At 42.1% G+C, this 20137-nt stretch overlaps 1 protein-coding gene across 19 annotated transcripts in view; it reads right to left on the reverse strand.

Annotated features, from left to right (window-relative positions):
• LIMCH1 (LIM and calponin homology domains 1) overlaps nt 1-20137 on the reverse strand; it is a 273017-nt gene that overhangs the window by 16938 nt on the left and 235942 nt on the right. For 15 of the 19 annotated variants that reach the window (XM_053253669.1, XM_053253671.1, XM_053253672.1 and 12 more), the window contains 7 exons: nt 17681-17709; nt 12067-12150; nt 5740-5832; nt 4174-4278; nt 3085-3221; nt 2374-2492; nt 655-778 (listed from right to left, as the gene is read on the reverse strand). In XM_053253669.1, the coding sequence (XP_053109644.1) occupies nt 655-778; nt 2374-2492; nt 3085-3221; nt 4174-4278; nt 5740-5832; nt 12067-12150; nt 17681-17709 (691 nt within the window). The remainder of the gene's footprint in view (nt 1-654; nt 779-2373; nt 2493-3084; nt 3222-4173; nt 4279-5739; nt 5833-12066; nt 12151-17680; nt 17710-20137) is intronic. The other 4 variants (XR_008308119.1, XM_053253673.1, XM_053253674.1 and 1 more) reach the window with 4 other exon arrangements.

Raw genomic sequence — 20137 nt, forward strand, 5'->3', positions numbered from 1 at the left:
AAAGAAAAGTTCTGCCCTTCAGCTGGGAGCAGGAAGGACTCTTTATGGCAAAGGCCCTGGCTTGGAGTCTCCTATTCTGACAGTTCTGAATGGTCTGTCGGAACACACCCTGCTGCCTCAGGGGTGCAGCCCTTGGGGGCTGATGGGTCTGGCAGGGGTGAAGGTCCAGACTCTGGACCTGGGAAATTTCAGTTATTGGACTGCACTTCAAACTCCACATGGGCAGTTGCATGCTGTGATGTAAACAATATCTCTCTACTTATTCAGAATGATCATTTGAAGGAAGAGGTAAGGTTGGAAAATGTTCTCCTTGACATTTAGTCTTCTATATGCAGGGAGCTTTTTCATTATTTGTGGGAGCCTTCAATCCTGTAATGTTCCTGGGCCATCTGAAGTGGAAATGGCCAGGAACCCTCTGCCATGCAATCTACCATTTGTATAGACTACTTGTCAGATGTCACATTCCCTTTCTCAAGATGGCCCAGTAGTTGATTCTTGCTTGGGTGTGCCTTGGGTAGGGTCAAGGAACAACAAGATTTTCCACAACAGCCCCTTTCTCCTCCTCAGAGTCCCTGTCTGAAGGGAACTGCAGCATAACTTAAGTTATCTTACTATGCAGACTGGTAAGGCAGCAAGCCAGCCTCTGTTACCTACCTCCTATGTTCTCTTGTGGATTTGATTGGCAGACCTAAATGATCTTCTAATGGCAAGTTTTTCTGTCTGGTGTCTGGAGCATGTGGGCTCTGTTTAGTTAATAACTGCTGATTCTGTAGCATTTCTGAAGAGAAAAATTCAAATTAATCAAATACTTGTATGTTAAACTATCATTTGATAGAGGGATTTTGAACACTACATAGTAACAAACAAAGAAACAAAACCAGGAAGCATATAGCACCTAATAAAACTACAGGTGAAACTCGGAAAATTAGAATATCGTGCAAAAGTCCATTAATTTCAGTAATGCAAATTAAAAGGTGAAACTGATATATGAGACAGACGCATTACATGCAAAGCGAGATAAGTCAAGCCTTAATTTGTTATAATTGTGATGATCATGGCGTACAGCTCATGAAAACCCCAAATCCACAATCCCAGAAAATTAGAATATTACATGGAACCAAGAAGATAAGGATTGTAGAATAGAACAATATCGGACCTCCAAAAAGTATACAGTGTACTGTGCTTGATTGGCCAGCAAACTCGCCTGACCTGACCCCATAGAGAATCTATGGGGCATTGCCAAGAGAAGGATGAGAGACATGAGACCAAACAATGCAGAAGAGCTGAAGGCCGCTAATGAAGCATCCTGGTCTTCCATAACACCTCATCAGTGCCACAGGCTGATAGCATCCATGCCACGCCGCATTGAGGCAGTAATTGCTGCAAAAGGGGCCCAAACCAAGTACTGAATACATATGCATGCTTATACTTTTCAGAGGTCCGATACTGTTCTATTCTACAATCCTTGTCTTCTTGGTTCCATGTAATATTCTAATTTTCTGGGATTGTGGATTTAGGGTTTTCATGAGCTGTACGCCATGATCATCACAATTATAACAAATTAAGGCTTGACTTATCTCGCTTTGCATGTAATGCGTCTGTCTCATATATCAGTTTCACCTTTTAATTTGCATTACTGAAATTAATGGACTTTTGCACGATATTCTAATTTTCCGAGTTTCACCTGTATATCGTTATGGCTAGAAATCATGGAAATGGCCTTTTCTTTGGTCTTCTGTTTAAGTAATAACTAAAGATGCTTCCCTAGTGGGTATCACCGGCTAGATGCTCTCTTAATTAAGTATTAATGGCTTTTAATGGCTGGTGGTTACTAGCCACTGTACACATTCTACCTGCTTGGGTGGTGGTTGGAAGAAAACACAGACCCAAATTATTTTTTCGGGGGTGCTAATGCATGTTGCCTGTCTTCAGGGAACAGTCCGATAACAATGTACAGACTAGCACCATCTTTGTAGGTGCTGCTCTGCCTATTTTCCCATGCTCAGTTTGTTCATATCTAAATAAGTAGATATTACAAAAGCATCATCTGTAGTATTGATCCTACAGAGGCACAAATAATCAAAATTATGAATAGTTACTAACTGATCATAGTTAATTGTCTGAACATTTCAAAAGTTTGAAGAATAACTGCTAACATTTTTATTTTAACAGGCATTTCAAACACATAAAATTGATTTTGTACACAACAAATTCAAAGGATATGCATTTTCTAAATCTCTAAATGTAACCAGATGTGTCACACCAGCAAGCAGAACAGTAGATTCTATAGTTAATGCAAGATGAGTCATTTAAAAGACAATATAGTATAGCAGAGGTATTTTTTAAAAAGAGTTTTAAAAAGTCTTCACATACCCTGACACAATGGCAAAGTCATTCCAGTGGATGACATGCATTCTGGTGTGGATGTCTGCTGATCTTGCTCATTTCCTCTCTGATTACTGGTTTCTAGATATGCTACTTTATTTACAGCGCTGATAAAACAGAACACACATTTTACAAGGAGAGGTAGCAACAACATTGCACTGCCAAATATTACTTGACTGTACCCAATCTGCCCAGATACTGGTAGTATTTGGGTTAGTTACAGATGGCTCCAGTTTTAAGAATTACATTCTGTTTCTGTGTTTCCAATTCCAAGTTCAGGCATGGGAGCAACTTCAGCCGACTCTAATTCATTCAGGAACAAACATGGTAGCAATACCATATCACATAATGCATCCCCTCATTGGTTTACATGGGTGACAGGATCTGGTGCATTGGGTGTGTCTACTCTTCTAATTCAATTAAGGACTGCAACCAGAATAACACATAGAATAGTAGATTCTTCTGCCAGTCTACAGGGATAACAAAACCGGGTGTGTTGTGTGCAGGAAAAGTAGCTACACAGTCCACAATGCAGGTTTTCCATGGTGAGTTGCTAGAAACCTGCCTGTCTCATGTCCCTCGTTGCATGTGACAAGACTTACCTGGAAGTGCAGAAAGCTCATTCCTGCACACAACCTTACAAAGCAAAGGAAGAATGAATGCTACATTCACGCCGTACTGAAGTAACATGATGCAGACCTCACGTTTTCCTTCCACTGTTCATATTCCTTGTTTTTCAAGAAGGATGCACCATCCTGCTCACAAAATAATTTCTTCAGTGTTCTTCCTTCCTTCTGCTTTTCCTCCTCTTCAGAGTTGCTCATATCTATCGCATTCTATCAGAGAGAGAAAGGTCACACCTTGACCTGCCCAGTTTCAGAATGTATCACATAAAACAGGGATATAGAACTTCTCTAAGAACTGCAAATTTATTACACATAATGGAGAGCTTATCAGAGCATAACACAGGCTCAATCTAGATACTATGATTTGAGCTCACCATGTGGTGGAGTTGCTTCTCTGCTTTTGTTTTCCATTTCTCTGCACTGAGTTTTGTGAATTCACAAGTTTACCCCTGCCTTCATGGTGCACCAACTTCTGGAGGTGGTGCAATGGCCAAAACCATAGTTTATCAATCATACCAAACCACAGTGAGCACAATCCATGGTTTGCAAACCCACTTCAAACCATGGTTTCTGACTTTCTTTGCCAGTCAATTGCAAACCATGGTTTGTCAACTGAAACGACACATCAAGCCACTGTTCAGCTTCCTTAATCACAGTTCAACTATGATTCGAAGCCATTGTTATAATATTGACATTTCCAAGTCCTTTAAAAATGTATTTTAATTTTAGAAAATATATTTTTATCTTCCCTTGACAAAGCCTTGCATGATATAGAAGTAGTCCAAGTGGAACAAAACAATCTTCTGGCATTAAAAAGAAAGAGAGAGAAGAAGGCAGGTAACAGAGTCCCTAACTAGAGTCAGAGATGAGACAATCACTACACAATCCTCCAGCCTCCTTTATCTCCTTAACCTACTCCTTCACAGTATCTACATTCAATCCAGACTACCTGCTCCAAAGCACATGCTCTTCATTCAAAAAATACTGTAACTTAACACTGCTATAAAAGCAAGAGCTAAGTTTACGAAACAAATTGCCTTTGCTGATAGCTCCTTGAATCTACAAGTAGGCTAATAAAAATTAGCTTTATAATATGAAAAGCTTTGCTTTAACAGCCTTTTTTGCCAACTATTTTATTCTCTGGTTCCATCAGTAAACTCACCACAGTCCCATTTCCATCTGTCACAGAGGAAGAGGTGGACAAGGGTTCTGCAGAGCTTGAAGTAACTGTGAATGGAACCACAGTATCCTCAATGATCTTGCGTTCCTAAAGAAGAAGGGGGGCTTTCAAAGGAGCTCCATATAAAACATTTGGAGGAAGCAACATAAAACCTGTCCAATAAATCCACAACTGAAAATCAGGGCAAAATTAGATCCAAATGCGTCCTTTTCAGATGTGGTATAGTTCTTTCCCTAGATTAATGCCTCAGCCCATGATCCGAAGGTCAGGGTGGGCCTTTAGGTGCTATACAGAGATCCTAGTTCAACTTTTGTGCTTAATCTTTCCTGCTGTCTGGCCCTGTGGGCTATTTAGCCTCAAGTTCCTTGCTCTCTCCCCCATCCTTCCCTTCTTTGATAAACTTGAATCGTGGAGACTGAACTTTTGCAAAGTGAACAAATATAATCACTTAGATGTGATTTAGGGATTAGGTGCCTTTGGTGAAGGATGCTATCCTGATTATTAGGAATCTCACCAGGTAATATGTTCAATCATATGGGGGATACAAATGCATGGTTTCATTTTATGTTTTAAGGCTTCCAAGAGCAGAGTGCAAATTGCCCAGCCATTAGAAGTTCTGTAGAGAAGTTTTGGCCTTCTAATCCTGCAGTATGTATGTAGGGAAGCTCTGCACCCTATATCCTAGGCACTGCACATTGCATAAGGGGAATTTAGTTGGCATTTCCATATACGTTGTCTGCAGAACAGCCTTTCTCCTCTGGGCAATGATGTAGTACAGACTGAATGGGAAATGGTCATGCTGACATGTCCCAAAGAAGGTTCAATTGTCACTAGTGATCGGACAGCATTGGATTACTATTGGACATTCAGGCAAGCCTATAAAGACACTGTTGATCTTGGCTACTATTTGGACGTGTTTGCCAAATAAAATCACTCTGAAATCTATGCCCCATGCTAACACTCAAAGAGCATTTTTCAGTGATGCCCTTTTCTCTTTCAGTATTAAATGTAAAATGCATGCATGGCATGAATAGGAAAACAAAGAACATCACTGTCCTGCTGGATCAGGCCAAAGGTCTATTGAGCACAGCATTTTGTCTTCAGCGACAGCAGGCCAGATGTCTCTGGGAAGCTCATAAGCACAGCATGAATGCAGCAGCCTTCCCCTGCTCATACACATCTGGTAGCAATATCTAATACTCAGAGGCACATTGCCTCTGAACCCAGACATCCCATTTAGTTAGCCTGGCCAAGAGTTATTTTTTTTTAATGGTTACAACTAATAAAATATTACAAAAGAAAATAATCTCACACAAGTTGCTTGATATCCCTTCATATCCATTCCAACATATTCCTATTTCCTGCGAAAATTATTAGCAAGGATTACCCCCTGACAAAGCCATGCAAATTGAATCAAACGATCTTCGGGCTGCTGCTTCTAATTAAAAAACAGCAAGACACACAAGGCAGGTAACATAGCCCCTAACTAGACTCAAGACAATTGCTGCACAATGGAACCTCCCAGCCTCCTTTATCTCCTTAACCTACCTCCTCATAGTATCTACGTTCCTCCTCTTCAACTTCTTTTTGTGCTTTTTCCCATTCTTCTTTCAACTTGTCCTGCTCTTTCTGATACCTTTCCTGCAGAGAATCCCAATACAAGTTATTAATAAGGGATTGTGACACCATGAAGGGATGGGTCCTTGATTGGACCCACAGAAGAAAATTTGGAAGCAAAGATTTGTTTTGGGACATGCTTGCTCTTTTTCAGTAAGCAAAGCCGAGTGCTAGGTTATGCTCCCAGTCCCCTATTCAGAGGGTCTGGGAGCAAATTTACACTGGGATGCTGCTGAAAACAGCAGCTCCATATCAAGTTCCTTCTAGGAATGTGCACGCATCACATTTCGAGATGTGATTTGGAACACATCCATTGTCCCTTTAAAATGGAGAACAGTTGTATTCCTGTTCCTCCGTCACTCACCGCCACTTCTTGAATAAGTGGTGCTCCTCCCAGCTATCTCCATGTGCAAATGGCGCTCTTCCCCAGCTGCCTGTGCATGATACCAGCACGCACATGGCCTCTGAACGTGTGTGGCGGCTATTTACGTGGTCAGCAATCATGCAAATCAGTGTCGCCGATTCAGGAAGCAGCAGCGAGTGGCAGAGGAGCAGGTATGGACCTGTTCGCCTCCACTTTAAAGAGGCAGGAGATGTTTTCTAGCGGTGTGCACAAAACTGGTTTGCCCAGTTTGGTATGAGTCTGAACTGGACTGGGCATGTTTGGTTTTGTGCACACCCAAACAACCCCAAACAACCCCCCGGTTCAGTTTGAGTTCAGGGGCTCTACTTAATTTTTTGAAAAACCGAAACTCACTGCCCCTAGGGGCGCAGTCGCAGCTGCAGGGGTGTGTGTGTCATCTGGAGGTTCCCTCTCACCCCGCCGGCCTCCCCCGGAGTCATTTACGGCCCGGTTCACCCGGCCACGCAGAGGCCCATTGCATTTTGCTTCCAAAATGGCCACTGCAACTACACAGAGGCCACCCGAACCGGGCTGTAAATGACACCAAGGGAGGACAGTGGGGGAAGGGGGAACCTCCAGAGACAGACACACACACCCCCACCGCTTTGGCAGAGCCCCCGGAGGCAGTGAGTTTTAGTTAAAAAAATTTATTATTATTATTATTATTATTATTATTAGTAGTAGTAGTAGTAGTAAAAGTAGAACCCCTGAACTAGCTGGGAGTGTTCGGCTTGAGATCGAGCCAAACAGGGGCAGGTTTGATTTGAGGCCATTTCTTTGCCTCAGCCAGCAGTTGCTGATGATGTGGCAAGGGTGTGTAGAAATGTACGTTATAATCAGGGCAGGGATTAAATTGAATGAGCTATGGAGGTGGAGTGTGTGTGTGCGTGCATGCGCACGCACACATACTTAATACAGGGCTGCCATTTTCAGTGGCAGAGCCTTATGAACAGTGGTTCTCAAAATAGAAGGCAGACTTCCCCATAGCACAGGGCTGCCATATGGAAAAGAAGACAGGTCTTCTGTACCTTTAAGAAATGCACAGAAGAGGGGATTTAGCAGGTGCAGTTTGCCATGAAAGGGGAAGAAAAGCTGCATCTGCTGAAATTCCTGTTTTTTGTCCAACTATTAAAGTGTGCAGGAGACCTGTCCTCTTTTCCATATGGAAGTCCTATCATAGCAGAGGCTGAATAAGATCCTCTTTCACTCTTCCCAACATGTATGCTGTTTATATCAGGATTTGACATCAATCCACTCCTCCTAATAACTATGATTTAAAAGGCTGAGTACTCCACATGTTGATTATTAATGCTAAGGGTTGAAGGATCAACCCTTTATTCTATTGGTCTTTGTTTGATGGTCTGGCACCCACAAGTGAGTTACATCACTGGAATTGCTGCCATTTTATAATTTCTATTATTTTTTTTTTTAAAAGACAAATGGCAGCATAGCAAGGAGAAAGGCAAGCAGAGAGAAGAAAGATGCGCATGCACACACACGCACCCCAGGATCTAGTCTAAGTTATTAATGATTAAGCGTCATTAAAATAAATGAGACAAGTTAGGCTTGACTAACTTAAGTTCCATTAATTTAAATGGCACTTAGCCATAAGGGCGATCCTTAGAGAGCCGGGCGGGGTGGGGGCGGTGAAAGGACTAGGGCTCATCAGACAGTGCCGGGCGGGGGCGGGGGGGCTTCCAGATAATCTTAAGGGTGGCAAGAATGTACAGAGCAGCCCGGGGCGTAGCAAGGCTGGAGTGGGCCCAGAGACAAAATTTTAAAATGGGCCCCTCGCGCGCGCACACACACACACACACACGACAAGTCATGTGACTTGCCTCGGGGGGGGCTTGAGGCGTGGGGGCCCCCAGGCAGCCGCCTCCCCTTGCCTAATGGTAGTTACGCCCCTGGAGCAGCCCCTCCAAAGATCAAGGCCCTGGGTAGTCGACCTGCTTGCCATGACTAACTTTGTCAGGATCCTGCCAATTACAGCGTAAAGTTAAAAAGTGGCTCCCAAAAACCACTGCTTTGGTTTTTCACAAGTGTTTTAGTTTCTTTAAGCCCCTTCCACTAATTACTATAAACACATGCTATGGGTCCATGTGGACCTATCTGCTCTCTCTCTTTTAATTTAGGCAAAGGAGAGTTGCAAGGAAAATAATCTCTCTTTCTTAATTAGCTACACTGAGGAGGCTCAAACAATGGTTACTTTTTCAAACGGAGAAAAGTCCACTATGATCAAAACCCGAGGAATCTTGAATGAGATTATTTCTTGCTCACAATGGATCCCCCCACTTTGGGTCTATCATCTTTCGCTCCAAACCATACAGAAACATGCTATATGAGTAGCTTGCACACTAGACTATCAATATTGCTTGCTATCTGAAACAGAATTTGGTTTCAGCCATAAAACAGAAAACAAATTTAAGGGCCAAACTACATTGAATAAGTACTTGGGCACTGCATGCTTGCTTTTACTAATTGAAATCCCCACCAGATCCTGATCATGGCTGCTGTTTCAGACTGGAGAAAAAGCATGCAGGGTTAAACTATGCATTGAATTCAACATGTAGCTGGCCCTAAGAAGAAGAAAATGGACATTCCACTATATCTGAAGACATGGGATTTGCATTTTCATTTGGCTAAACATGCATCTGAATTTAACTGGGCTTTATACATATATTGGCTTTGGCAGTAATCTAATCAGGATAAACTGCTGCCATTAAAATTTGAATGCACGATGAAAACTCATGTCAGCTTATAAGATAAATAGACAATGTACAACAGTCCTAACTGAAGACGACAACTAGCCAAATACTTGGTGGTTCTCAAATGGGATTATTTCCTGAGAAATTCCCTCCAGTTCAGTCAGTTTTCTGAATCAAAAGAGGAACTTAAAAGCTCAGTTCACCCAACGAAGCAAACCTGATACATTCACCAAGCAAAAGAAGCAAACTGAATTGGGAGCTGGCAAACTCTTGTTTTGAATACTTTGTGCATTGTCCTTGCATAGAGCATACAATTACCAGCTATCTTGAACCCATGAACTTGAGTGCTTTTGTGCGTGTGTGTTTTTAAAAAATGTATAATTAAGTGCAATTAAAAATGTCTCTTTGGGAGAATGATCTGGGGAGAGCCAAACACAAAGCTCTCATTTATTTTACGGGTGTAATTCTGGAAGCCAGAGCCACAGGAATTTTGACATGAGAAATTAGTCTATATTGTGCATATTTGTGAAGAGAGACACAAAGATTCAGTAGCAATGTTTGTGAGTGTGGATACAGATGAGGGCAAAAGAGCACCAGGATTCAGGGGCCTACAATCTTAAATGAGGGGCACTCTGTTTCCAATACCGGTTGAACTCAATTGGGACATTCAATAACAGCCCCTTTCAGAACTACTAGTAGAAGTGGTGACAACATGGAGCACTCTGACAGGTTCTCAGTAGCACAAGTCTTGATGGGCCAGGCATTAGGTAGATATACTGGTGTCTATGAAGTCAAGCCAGGCCTGGACTCTGGAGCAGAAATTTGCCCTTACTTAGATAACAGAGCACCCACCCTTCCATTGGCCTTCAAGGCTTCCCTACATTCTTGCTTCCTGCTTTGCTCTGCTCTCACATCCAGCTTTTCCACTTCTATGCATAACAACTTAGGAACATAGGAAGCTGCCATATACTGATTCAGACCATTGGTCCATCAAGCTCAGTATTGTCTACGCAGATTGGCAGCAGCTACTCCAAGGTAGGAATGTGCATGAACCGGTTCAGCGTTCTATTCACAGACCACCAAACCGGTTTAAAAGACCGGCATTCGAGCTGGTTTGGAGGTGGCGAGGGGGTTGCTTTAAGGTGCGGGGAGGGTGTCCTTACCTCCCCTGCTGTGTTTTCCCACCAGCATTGTCAAAATCGCTGGTGTGGGGCAGCTGTATACCCTCTTGCTGCCCTGGTCAGAGTAATACCAGAAGTGGTCTGCGTGCATGCATCATGCATGCACATGTGTGCCAGCCACTTCTCGTATTACGTTGACCGGGGCAGCAAGAGGGTATACAGCCACCCTGTGCCAGCGATTTTGACAGCAGCGGTGGTAGGAGAAACACGATGGGGGAGGTAAGAACACCCTCCTCATGCCTTAAAGCAACACCCTCACCCTCCCGGGAGTACATGAAACCAGTTCCGTATACATCCCTATTCCAAGGCTACAGGCAGGAATCTCTCTTGGCCCTATCTTGGAGATGCCAGGGAGGGAACTTAGAACCTTCTGCATGTAAGCATACAAATGCTCTTCCCAGAGTGGATCTATCCCCTGAGGGGAATATCTTAACAGTGCTTACGCATGTAGTCTCCCATTCATATGCATCCAGGGTGGACCCTGCTTAGCAAAGGGGACAAGTCATGCTTGCTACCACAAGACCAGCTTTCCTCCCAGATGGTTGCTATTCATTGTGCCTTATTGGATAGATTGACATCTATGCCAATTCAACTGTACAGAAATAGCACATAATATTGTTCTTTTGGGGACTGTACCACTGTCGAATGCAAACAGAGGTTCTACATCTGAATGCTCCCCCAGGTACAAAAACTTCCACACACATGGGAAGATAGAATGTCAGGCTGAAAGTTAGGCTAGAGCATTTTCCCTGACATGCTAATTCTCCATATGCAGAAAGCAGGGGGTTACACAAGGGATTTTACAAACTTGCCACCCTCTACCAGTAGTTTGGAAGTGATACTCTGAGAAAGGGCTGCGCCAGTGGAAGGCGCATTGGAAGCAGCATATAAATATTTGTCATATTCATGTGCTCTTTGTGCATGTTTGGATTGGCACATCACAGTGGTTCTGTTGTGCATTCAGTTTCATCATAGGCAGTTTTGTATTTTATTTTATTTTAAGCGAGTTGAAGTTGGTTTGACAGAGGGACTGCTGCTCAAGATGTGTACACTCACCCTACTGTCACCTCCGGTAAACAGCACTGGGTTTTTCAATTGTTTCAAACATCTGAAAAACCAGCTTTGACCAGAGATACGAATGGATCATAGAGGTACAAATGGATCATAGAACAAATAAATCCAGAATTTTCACTCCAGACACAAATGACCAGGCTCAAACTATCATACTTCAGACACATCATGAGAAGATCCAGATCCCTTGAGAAATCCATAATGCTGGGGAAAGTGGAAGGAAAGAGAAGAAGAGGATGACCAGCAGCAAGGTGGATGGACTTGATTATGTCAGCAATGAATGCACCACTGAGAGAACTTAAAGGCCAAGTTGAAGAGAGAACTTAAAGGCCAAGTTGATCATCCTGGAGAGACTCTATCTATGTAGTTGCTAAGAGTCGACACCGACTTGACGGCACTTCAATCAATCAATGGACAGAAAGAACCATCCAAAACATAGCCTCTTCCAAGCTATTTTCAACTCTCGTTAAAACTTTCTCCCATCTTACTTACCTTGCATAATCTGTTCATATTCCCGATTCATAGCAGCAAACAGCTTGTCTGAATTCACAACTCTGCCCTCTACTCTATTGACCTCAACACTATCCTCTGAATAAACATTTGCAATGACTGCTTCAAGTCATTGCCAAAGACTGCTTCAAGATATGGAATTCTCTTCTCCTAAAACTGTCTTCTGAAAGCACAATGGCAAGTAATTTTAATATGTGGACAACGTATAGTTAGATATATATATATATATATAGATAGATAGATAGATAGATAGATAGATATAGTGGGCAAGGCTCCATGTTAAACATCTTATTTAGAAGAGAAAATGGGAAAACCTCATGCATACAATGTTTAGCCCCTTGGATGGGCGCGATCCACATGTGGCAAACAACCTAAACAGAAGTACCTGAAGTAAGCGCTCCTGTTCATGCTGCCACCGTTCTTGTCTTTTTCTTTCTTCTTCTGGATCCCAAGACCAGCAACCAAAACGCTTAGGTAAATCGATGGACAATGTTAAAAGCCGTAAATATAGTAAGTAAAAGAAAATAGCTACACAGAGCTCTGTGTTGCATTCAATGGGGGCCACTTCAGATGCTGCATTTTAAAATTGTACACACACACACACACACACACACACACCCTCCTCCCAAAATCTACACCCATACAATCACTGCATGTGGAAGTGGGCTTCTACGAATGCAATCAATGTGGATGCAGATGTGAGTCTGGATGCACAATTGCACCAAAATCATTGTCACAACCAGAACCTAGACCAAGACACGCATTGGTATAGAAGGTCTGAGACTCTAGAAGAGACTCTTTCCCGATATTCATCTTGGAAAGGTGTCACCAAGTCAATCCCTCTGTCAGAGATTTCTACAGATGAGGAGGAACTGTTGGAGATGAACATCCAGTGCATCGACCTTTTGCACCAACTGTCCTAATGACCACTAGGGGCATTGGGAGTAGAGACAGTGAGTCAGGGTCTCCCTATCTGTCCCTGCTCTATGACCCCTGAACTGACTCTGCAGCACTTCCTGTGCTGAGTCACAATCCTTCCTTTCCTCCTAGAGAGCAGATGGAAACATCTCTCTCTCTCTCTCTCTCTCTCCTTACCTATCCACTATGTAGTCCTTTAGAATAGATATATGTCTTTCCTGTCTAAGTGTATTTAACCAATAAATGTTTAGTGTTTAGTCACACAAGGATCTCAACGTGTTTTCTCTAAATAGCTGCAATATCCAAACCATCCTCTGCTACCTACTTTGTAACTGGAGTGTGTGCTCATTCCTTAGTGCTCTGCTGTTTTACCTATTGTGGGTAAAAATCAACAACCTCTAACAGGAACTCCTGAGTAAATGCAATGCCTCCATCCTCTGCTCCAGGAGTGTTTCCCTTGCCCATTTCCTCAGATACCAGCTCCTCTTGGAGAAATTCCTTCAGCTATAGGAATCCCACCATCACCACCACACCAGTGCCAGAAGGAGCAGAAGACATCACAGTCTCATCAGAACACAGTCCCTTTAGCTGAGATGGCGATGGAACCTAGGACACACACCTGTCTGAAGGACTTTTTCAGTGCTTGGTATGTTCCAGGCAGGGGCTGGTGCAGCACTCCATGTCACCTGTTCCCTGGTGGTTATATGCTAGCTTTTTCTCTGGCTCCCATAACATGCTGCCAAGGTGCTCACTCCAAGCTTCCACTGCCTGAAAATTCCACTCTATTGCTTGCCAAGCCCCACACACCACCTCCAGTTGTGTTTCAGGTACTACTTAGTCTGACCCTTCTACATTTGAGCAGTGGCTCTTTTGTAAATGCCAGACACAAGTCAGAAAAGCATGATGCTCATCCGGTCCCCACAGAGCAGGCTGGATGTATGTATGTACGGGGATGAACTAATTTGTGGCACCCAACCAGAGCTGGACGGAGACCCATTTTCTTAAGATCCATCTACAAAAGGACCTCAATGTTGAATTAATGTGAAAATTCCAACACTGTGTTTATCCTAAGAACTGACTTTTTAAACTAATCAGTTTAATCATTTTTAAACTAATAATCTTATTTATTTACTTACTTACTTACTTATTTATTTATCAATCATTTCTCTGTGTAAACTGCCCTGAGCCATTTTTGGAAGGGTGGTATAGAAATTGAATTAATAATAATAATAATAATAATAATAATAATAATAATAAGAAGAAGAAGAAGAAGAAGAAGAAGCAGCAGCAGCATCCAGATACAGAAATAAGCATCCAGATACAGAAATAACAGAACAAAGGCTAGCAGACGAGAGAAGATACATAATAAGAAATAAAGTATTCACAGGAGTTGAGCTGGAAGAACTGCGAAGAGCAACACAGGCTCAAGATATGGAAGAAGAATTACCACCAACTGAAGAAGTTGCTCAGGCGCAGTTGGAGGAGGTGTTGGAAATCGAGGATGCCACTGTTACTGAACTGTTTCAAAATCAAAACCAGGCAACCACCCCTTTGCCTTCACCTCAAAAACCCAAATGCCATTTAACAGAAAAGCAACAAGAACTAAAGCAAAAAATAACTGAGCACATGAACCAAACAACCACCAGGGTTCGACTTCCAGCTCTAAAAACAGTTGCCAAAAAACAACTCGCTCAGGGATTAAAAGATGTCAATGCTGCACTTGCAGAGATAACAACCAATAATTTCCAAGAAACAAACCAACTAATGTACAGTGCAGCAACAATAACAACACAAGAGCTCAGATATAAGATCAGTGGACCTGTAAAAAAAGAAAGCAGTACATCACCTAAATGGAAGATTAGATTAGAAAATAAAATCTCCAGGCTTAGATCAGATGCTAGTAAATTGAAAGATATGAAAGACAAGAAGCTGAAGAATGAAAACACCAAACAGTATCTGATCCAAAAATACCACCTAGATTCAAGGAGAATTAGAGAAGTCCTGGAAATCATAAAGCAGCAGATAACAGCAGTGTCAAAGAAGATTAGCAGATATGAAGCCAGAATTACACAACACAGGCAGAATCTCCAATTCCAGTCGAATCAGAGATGTTTCTACCAAAGCACAAAAGGAGAAACTGCAACAAACCTAGAAACAGCCAATAAAGAAGAAACAGTGCAATTCTGGCGGAAATTATGGGACAATCCAATAGATTATAATAAAAAAGCAGGCTGGATGAAAGAGGTCAAAAAATGTAACCAACAAATGCAAGGTCTAATAATAACACCAGAATTAATAAGTGAAAGAGCAAAGAAAATTAAAAATTGGACTGTGCCAGGCGACGATGAACTGCATGGCTTTTGGCTTAAACACCTAACAAGCTTTCATAAACAACTATCAAAACAGTTCAATCACATTTTGCAAGGAGGTGATATTGAACAATGGCTAACAACTGGGAAAACTCATCTCATCATGAAAGACCCAGCAAAAGGTGCAGTTCCAAGTAATTATAGACCAATAACCTGCCTGCCAACCATGTTCAAATTATTAACTGGAATAATAGCAGATGCAACACTTATTAACTAACAAACAGCTTCCAGTTGAACAGAAAGGAAATTGCCCAAACACCAGAGGCACAAACGACCAGCTGCTGATTGACAAAATGATTTTAGAAAATTGCAAGAGAAGAAAAACCAATCTAAGTGTTGCATGGATTGACTACAAGAAAGCCTTCGATTTATTACCTCACACATGGATACTAAAATGTTTAGAAACAACTGGTGTCAGCAAAAACATTCAGATATTTATTAAAAAAGCAATGAGCATGTGGAGTACACAATTAACAATCAATGGCGAGACACTTGGACAGATTAGCATTAGAAGAGGCATTTTCCAAGGGGACTCACTATCCCCTATGTTGTTTGTAATCGCCATGACCCCACTTTCACAAATACTAAACAAAACAGGCCTCGGATACCAAACATCTAAAACTTCAAGTAAAATCAACCATCTGCTGTACATGGACGATCTGAAGTTGTATGGAAAGTCCCAGTCAGAAATTGAATCACTGCTAAGCACTGTCCGTATATTCAGTAGCGATATAGCAATGGAGTTTGGACTAGACAAGTGTGCTGCATTAATAATGAACAGAGGAAAAATAAGAAAAACAGAAGGAATAGAACTGCCCAATGGAAGCAACATCAAGAACCTGGAAGAGAAAGAACATTACAAATACTTGGACATTCTCCAGGCTGATAACATCGCACACACTGAAGTTAAAAGAAAAATTGGAAGTGAATACATCAGGAGAGTTAGAAAAATCCTCAAGTCCAAACTCAATGGCGGGAACACCATACAAGCCATAAACACCTGGGCTATACCTGTTATCAGATACACTGCAGGAATAACAGAATGGCCCCAGGCTGAGCTAGAGACGCTGGATCGTAAGACCAGGAAAATCATGACCATCAATCATGCTCTGCACCCCCGCAGTGATGTAGATAGGCTATACCTCCCTCGCAGCTCAGGTGGAAGAGGAATGCTGCAACTCCATCAAACAGTAGAGGAGGAGAAAAGAGGCCTTGAAGAATATATCAAGGACAGTGAAGAAGATGCACTTCAAATGGTCAATAATGCGAAACTATTCAACACCAATGAAACAAAGCAGGCCTACAAGAAAGAACAAGTCAAGAACTGAGCAGAAAAATGGAAAAATAAGCCCCTGCATGGTCAATATTTGCGCAATATAAGTGGAAAATCAGACATCACCAAGACCTGGCAATGGCTTAAGAATGGTTACTTGAAGAAAGAAACAGAGGGTTTAATACTGGCTGCGCAAGAACAGGCACTAAGAACAAATGCAATAAGAGCAAAAGTAGAAAAGTCAACAACAAACAGCAAGTGCCGCCTTTGTAAAGAAGCAGTGGACCACCTGATCAGCTGTTGTAAAAAGATTGCACAGACTGACTACAAACAAAGGCATGACAAGGTAGCAGGGATGATACACTGGAACATCTGCAAAAAATACAAGCTACCTGTAGCCAAACATCGGTGGGACCATAAAATTGAAAAAGTGGCAGAAAATGAAGATGTAAAAATATTAAGGGACTTCCGACTACAAACAGACAAACATCTGCCACACAATACACCAGATATAACTGTAGTCAAGAAGAAAGAAAAACAAGTGAAAATAATCGACATAGCAGAATAGAAGAAAAAGAAATAGAAAAAAATCACCAAATACAAAGATCTACAAATTGAAATTGAAAGGCTGTGGCAGAAAAAGACCCAAATAATCCCAGTGGTCATTGGTGCCCTGGGTGCAGTTCCAAAAGACCTTGAAGAGCACCTCAACACCATAGGGGCCACAGAAATCACCATCAGCCAATTACAAAAAGCAGCTCTACTGGGAACAGCCTATATTCTGTGACGATATCTATAACAACTGACAATAAAATTCAGCCATCCCAGGTCCTTGGGAAGGACTCGATGTCTGGATAAAACAAACCAGTCAATAACAGTCAATGTCTGACTGTGTAAACAAGATAATAATAATAATAATAATATTACTTGTAAATAATTTTCAAACAGTATTTTTTCAGTTAGTGGAGGGAGTGGGGAACATGGATTTTCATATGTTTGTTTTTTTAAGTGTGGAGAGACTCCTGACCCAACATTCCCATGCTGTGATTACTTGGCATACAAAATGGGGGCGGGAGCAGCACCACATGACAGGAATTAATTAAAGCTTGTGAAAGCCAACCACAAATCATTCACAACCAAGTCCAGGAACAAATGTCATCCCATGTGGGAAAAGTCCACCCAACAGGACATATTTCCTATTTAACTGGGGAAACTTTGCCAGCAAAGGCAGTTATTTAGTTACCACCCTGTGGCTGAACCAAGGTTCTGGTGCAGCTTCTCACTTGGGGAACTGGGTTCTTGGTGGGAAGCTGCACCCCAGGGCTACCTGGGCAGAATCTCCTGGGACAATTTCTGTACATTTAATTAGCGTTTAACAACCTTACACATTTACAACATTTCTGGCATTTAACAACATTACACAAACAAAAGAAACTTACGTTTGACTTGTCACTGTTCTCAGAGTCAGCTGTATGAAGAGAAAAACAAAAACACAATTATACTTTCCAAAATGTAACGTTGCCCATGTATAATCCCTTTGGCATAAAATGCAGGGAGTAAAAATAAAGAGACAGAGAAGGAGCCATCAAGATGCGACAACACCTTCCTCAGTAATTTACTGTATAAAGATAAAAATAAAATCTCCTGATCAGATGACAAGACAGCCTACCCTCCACCAACAAATGCCTTCTATACAGATTGAAAAAGAAAAGTAAAATCAATCCATAATCATGTGCTAAGCCACTACTACCTATTGACAGCTACTGCTCCTGGTCACAAGCACTAGCAATATTAGAAAGGAACACACTACGTTCTATTTTCCACTTTTCCCTGTACTGTGCCATGTGGGGAAAGGGAATATGCCATTCCAGTGCTACATTTACCAAGCGATCCCTTGCCAGTTTTGGTTAAATGCTTTTAATCTTAGCAGCTTGAGGATATTCTACAGTGAGACCAACACTGATAAATAGGTGATTGCACTAGCAATTGGGTGTACGCTCTTTGCTGACAATGCAGCAGGAATAGGCATTTTCTACAAAAGCAAGAAGGATGGACAGATACCAGCTTTTGCTCCAGGACATTCTTTAAGAGGCACCTATGCAGTGTAGCAACAGGGATGTAGGCACACCTGAGGCCATCATTTACCTGACTGCGAGAAAAATTGGTAGCGCCGCCAGGAGTTCCGAACCTTAATCGGAACACTGGCACAGTTGGGCGATTCTAGAGCAGATGGCAGAAGAGAAACAAAACAAATGCAACACTGTGAAAGGAAACAATGACCAGCAGGCAGCCAAGAGACTCGGAAGGATCTTAGTTAATCATTTTAATGTTTGGTTATTGCTTGCAGCTTTCCATGGAATTGATCAAGGACATGCCTGGAAATGGCAAACACATGCTTATTCCAGGAAGCCAATGCAGCTGTACAATTTGTAGTTTTAGTGTGCTGATCTTATCCAATTTTAGTGTTTTTATTACAATGTTACACTTATATATTTATATTTTGAAGTCAAACTTGGCAGAAGGGGGGTAGGCAGCAGACTAGAAACCAACAAAGAAGTTGCCTCCAAGTCGCTTCTCTCAAGAGTTGGAATGCACTCAATTTCAGCAGCCAGTCTGCACAGCCCATGTGTTTTGAGGGCATTGCTCACATCAGTCCCGTCCTTTTCACTGTATAGACTGAATGACCAGCTTCTCACTGGCAATGCAGTGATGGCCCAAATTCTATGAATCTACCAAACCAAGGCTGTGATCCAGAGTGTTTGCCTCAGGACCTCCGGCTAATGGCTGTGGTAGATTAAGATCCAATTGTGCATGAGTCCCCAATGCCCTGCCACTGCTTGTAATGGGAGAATCCTGTTTGTGCCTTTGGGGGCTACGTTGCCAGTCTGCAGCTTAAAACTGGTGTGGTGTAATGGTAAACTGTGTGAGCTGTGAGGCAGGAAGACTCTGGTTCAAATCTCACCTCAGCTATGAACTCGCTGGGTGATCTTAGGCAAGCCCCTCCCCCTCTCACTCTGCCTCAGCTTCCCAACAGCAACAGTGGAAACAGTAGTTATACTGACCTCCATGACATCTCTGTATGCATAGCTAGTTGAAGAAAAAGATTTTGACTTCCCCTGTTTAGAATTTAGATTCTTTTCTTTCTTTCTTTTGAATTTTGTGGCCATATCTCTACTGCTGTACAAGTGGACCTCGTCACATGCAGTCCGGACAACCACGGTTTTGCATATCTGTGGACAGGCAATGGAGACCCAACCGTGGTATACAAGGGGAACAAAAAGGATTAAAAGTCATGTATCTGTGGTTCTAAGATGGCCAGAAATTACCTCCAAGATAATTTGGCCACCATTTTGCTGAAAGTAGCCATTTTGTGGCTGTCTTTTTTTTTTAATCTACAATTTTACACAGAAAATTGGTTGAACTGGGGCTTTTAGTGACATGGTACATTGTTTGTTTGCTCCTTTCTCTGCTCTCCAGGAACCTGTGACCTGAGTATCTGTGGTTTGGCAAGATTCTTTGATAATTTGGGGTGGGGTTTTTGCAATTTCTGGAGGTTTTGCAATTTCTGGAGGTGATTTCCAGGGTTTTAAAAAATGTATTTTACTGGGGGGGCAGTGTTTAAACTATTTTTATCTGTATTTTGCCGTCCTTTGGCAACTGCAATTCCCCTAACCCTGTTTGCCATTTATTTCAATGGGTCGTTTACAGCGAATTCACCAACTGTGAGGTTTTCATAGAAGAGATCCCTCGCGGTTGGAGAGAGATGACTGTATTGGCAAAACCAAATAATGTTATCTTAAACCTCTAGGTTATGGAGAGCTATTTTTCCATTATGATATGCCAGTCTTCTTGCTGACTCTTTTGACCAATGTTCAAGGCTGCATTGAAATGTACAT

This window comes from Hemicordylus capensis, chromosome 5, assembly GCF_027244095.1.
Source record: "Hemicordylus capensis ecotype Gifberg chromosome 5, rHemCap1.1.pri, whole genome shotgun sequence".
NCBI classification, from domain to species: domain Eukaryota; kingdom Metazoa; phylum Chordata; class Lepidosauria; order Squamata; family Cordylidae; genus Hemicordylus; species Hemicordylus capensis.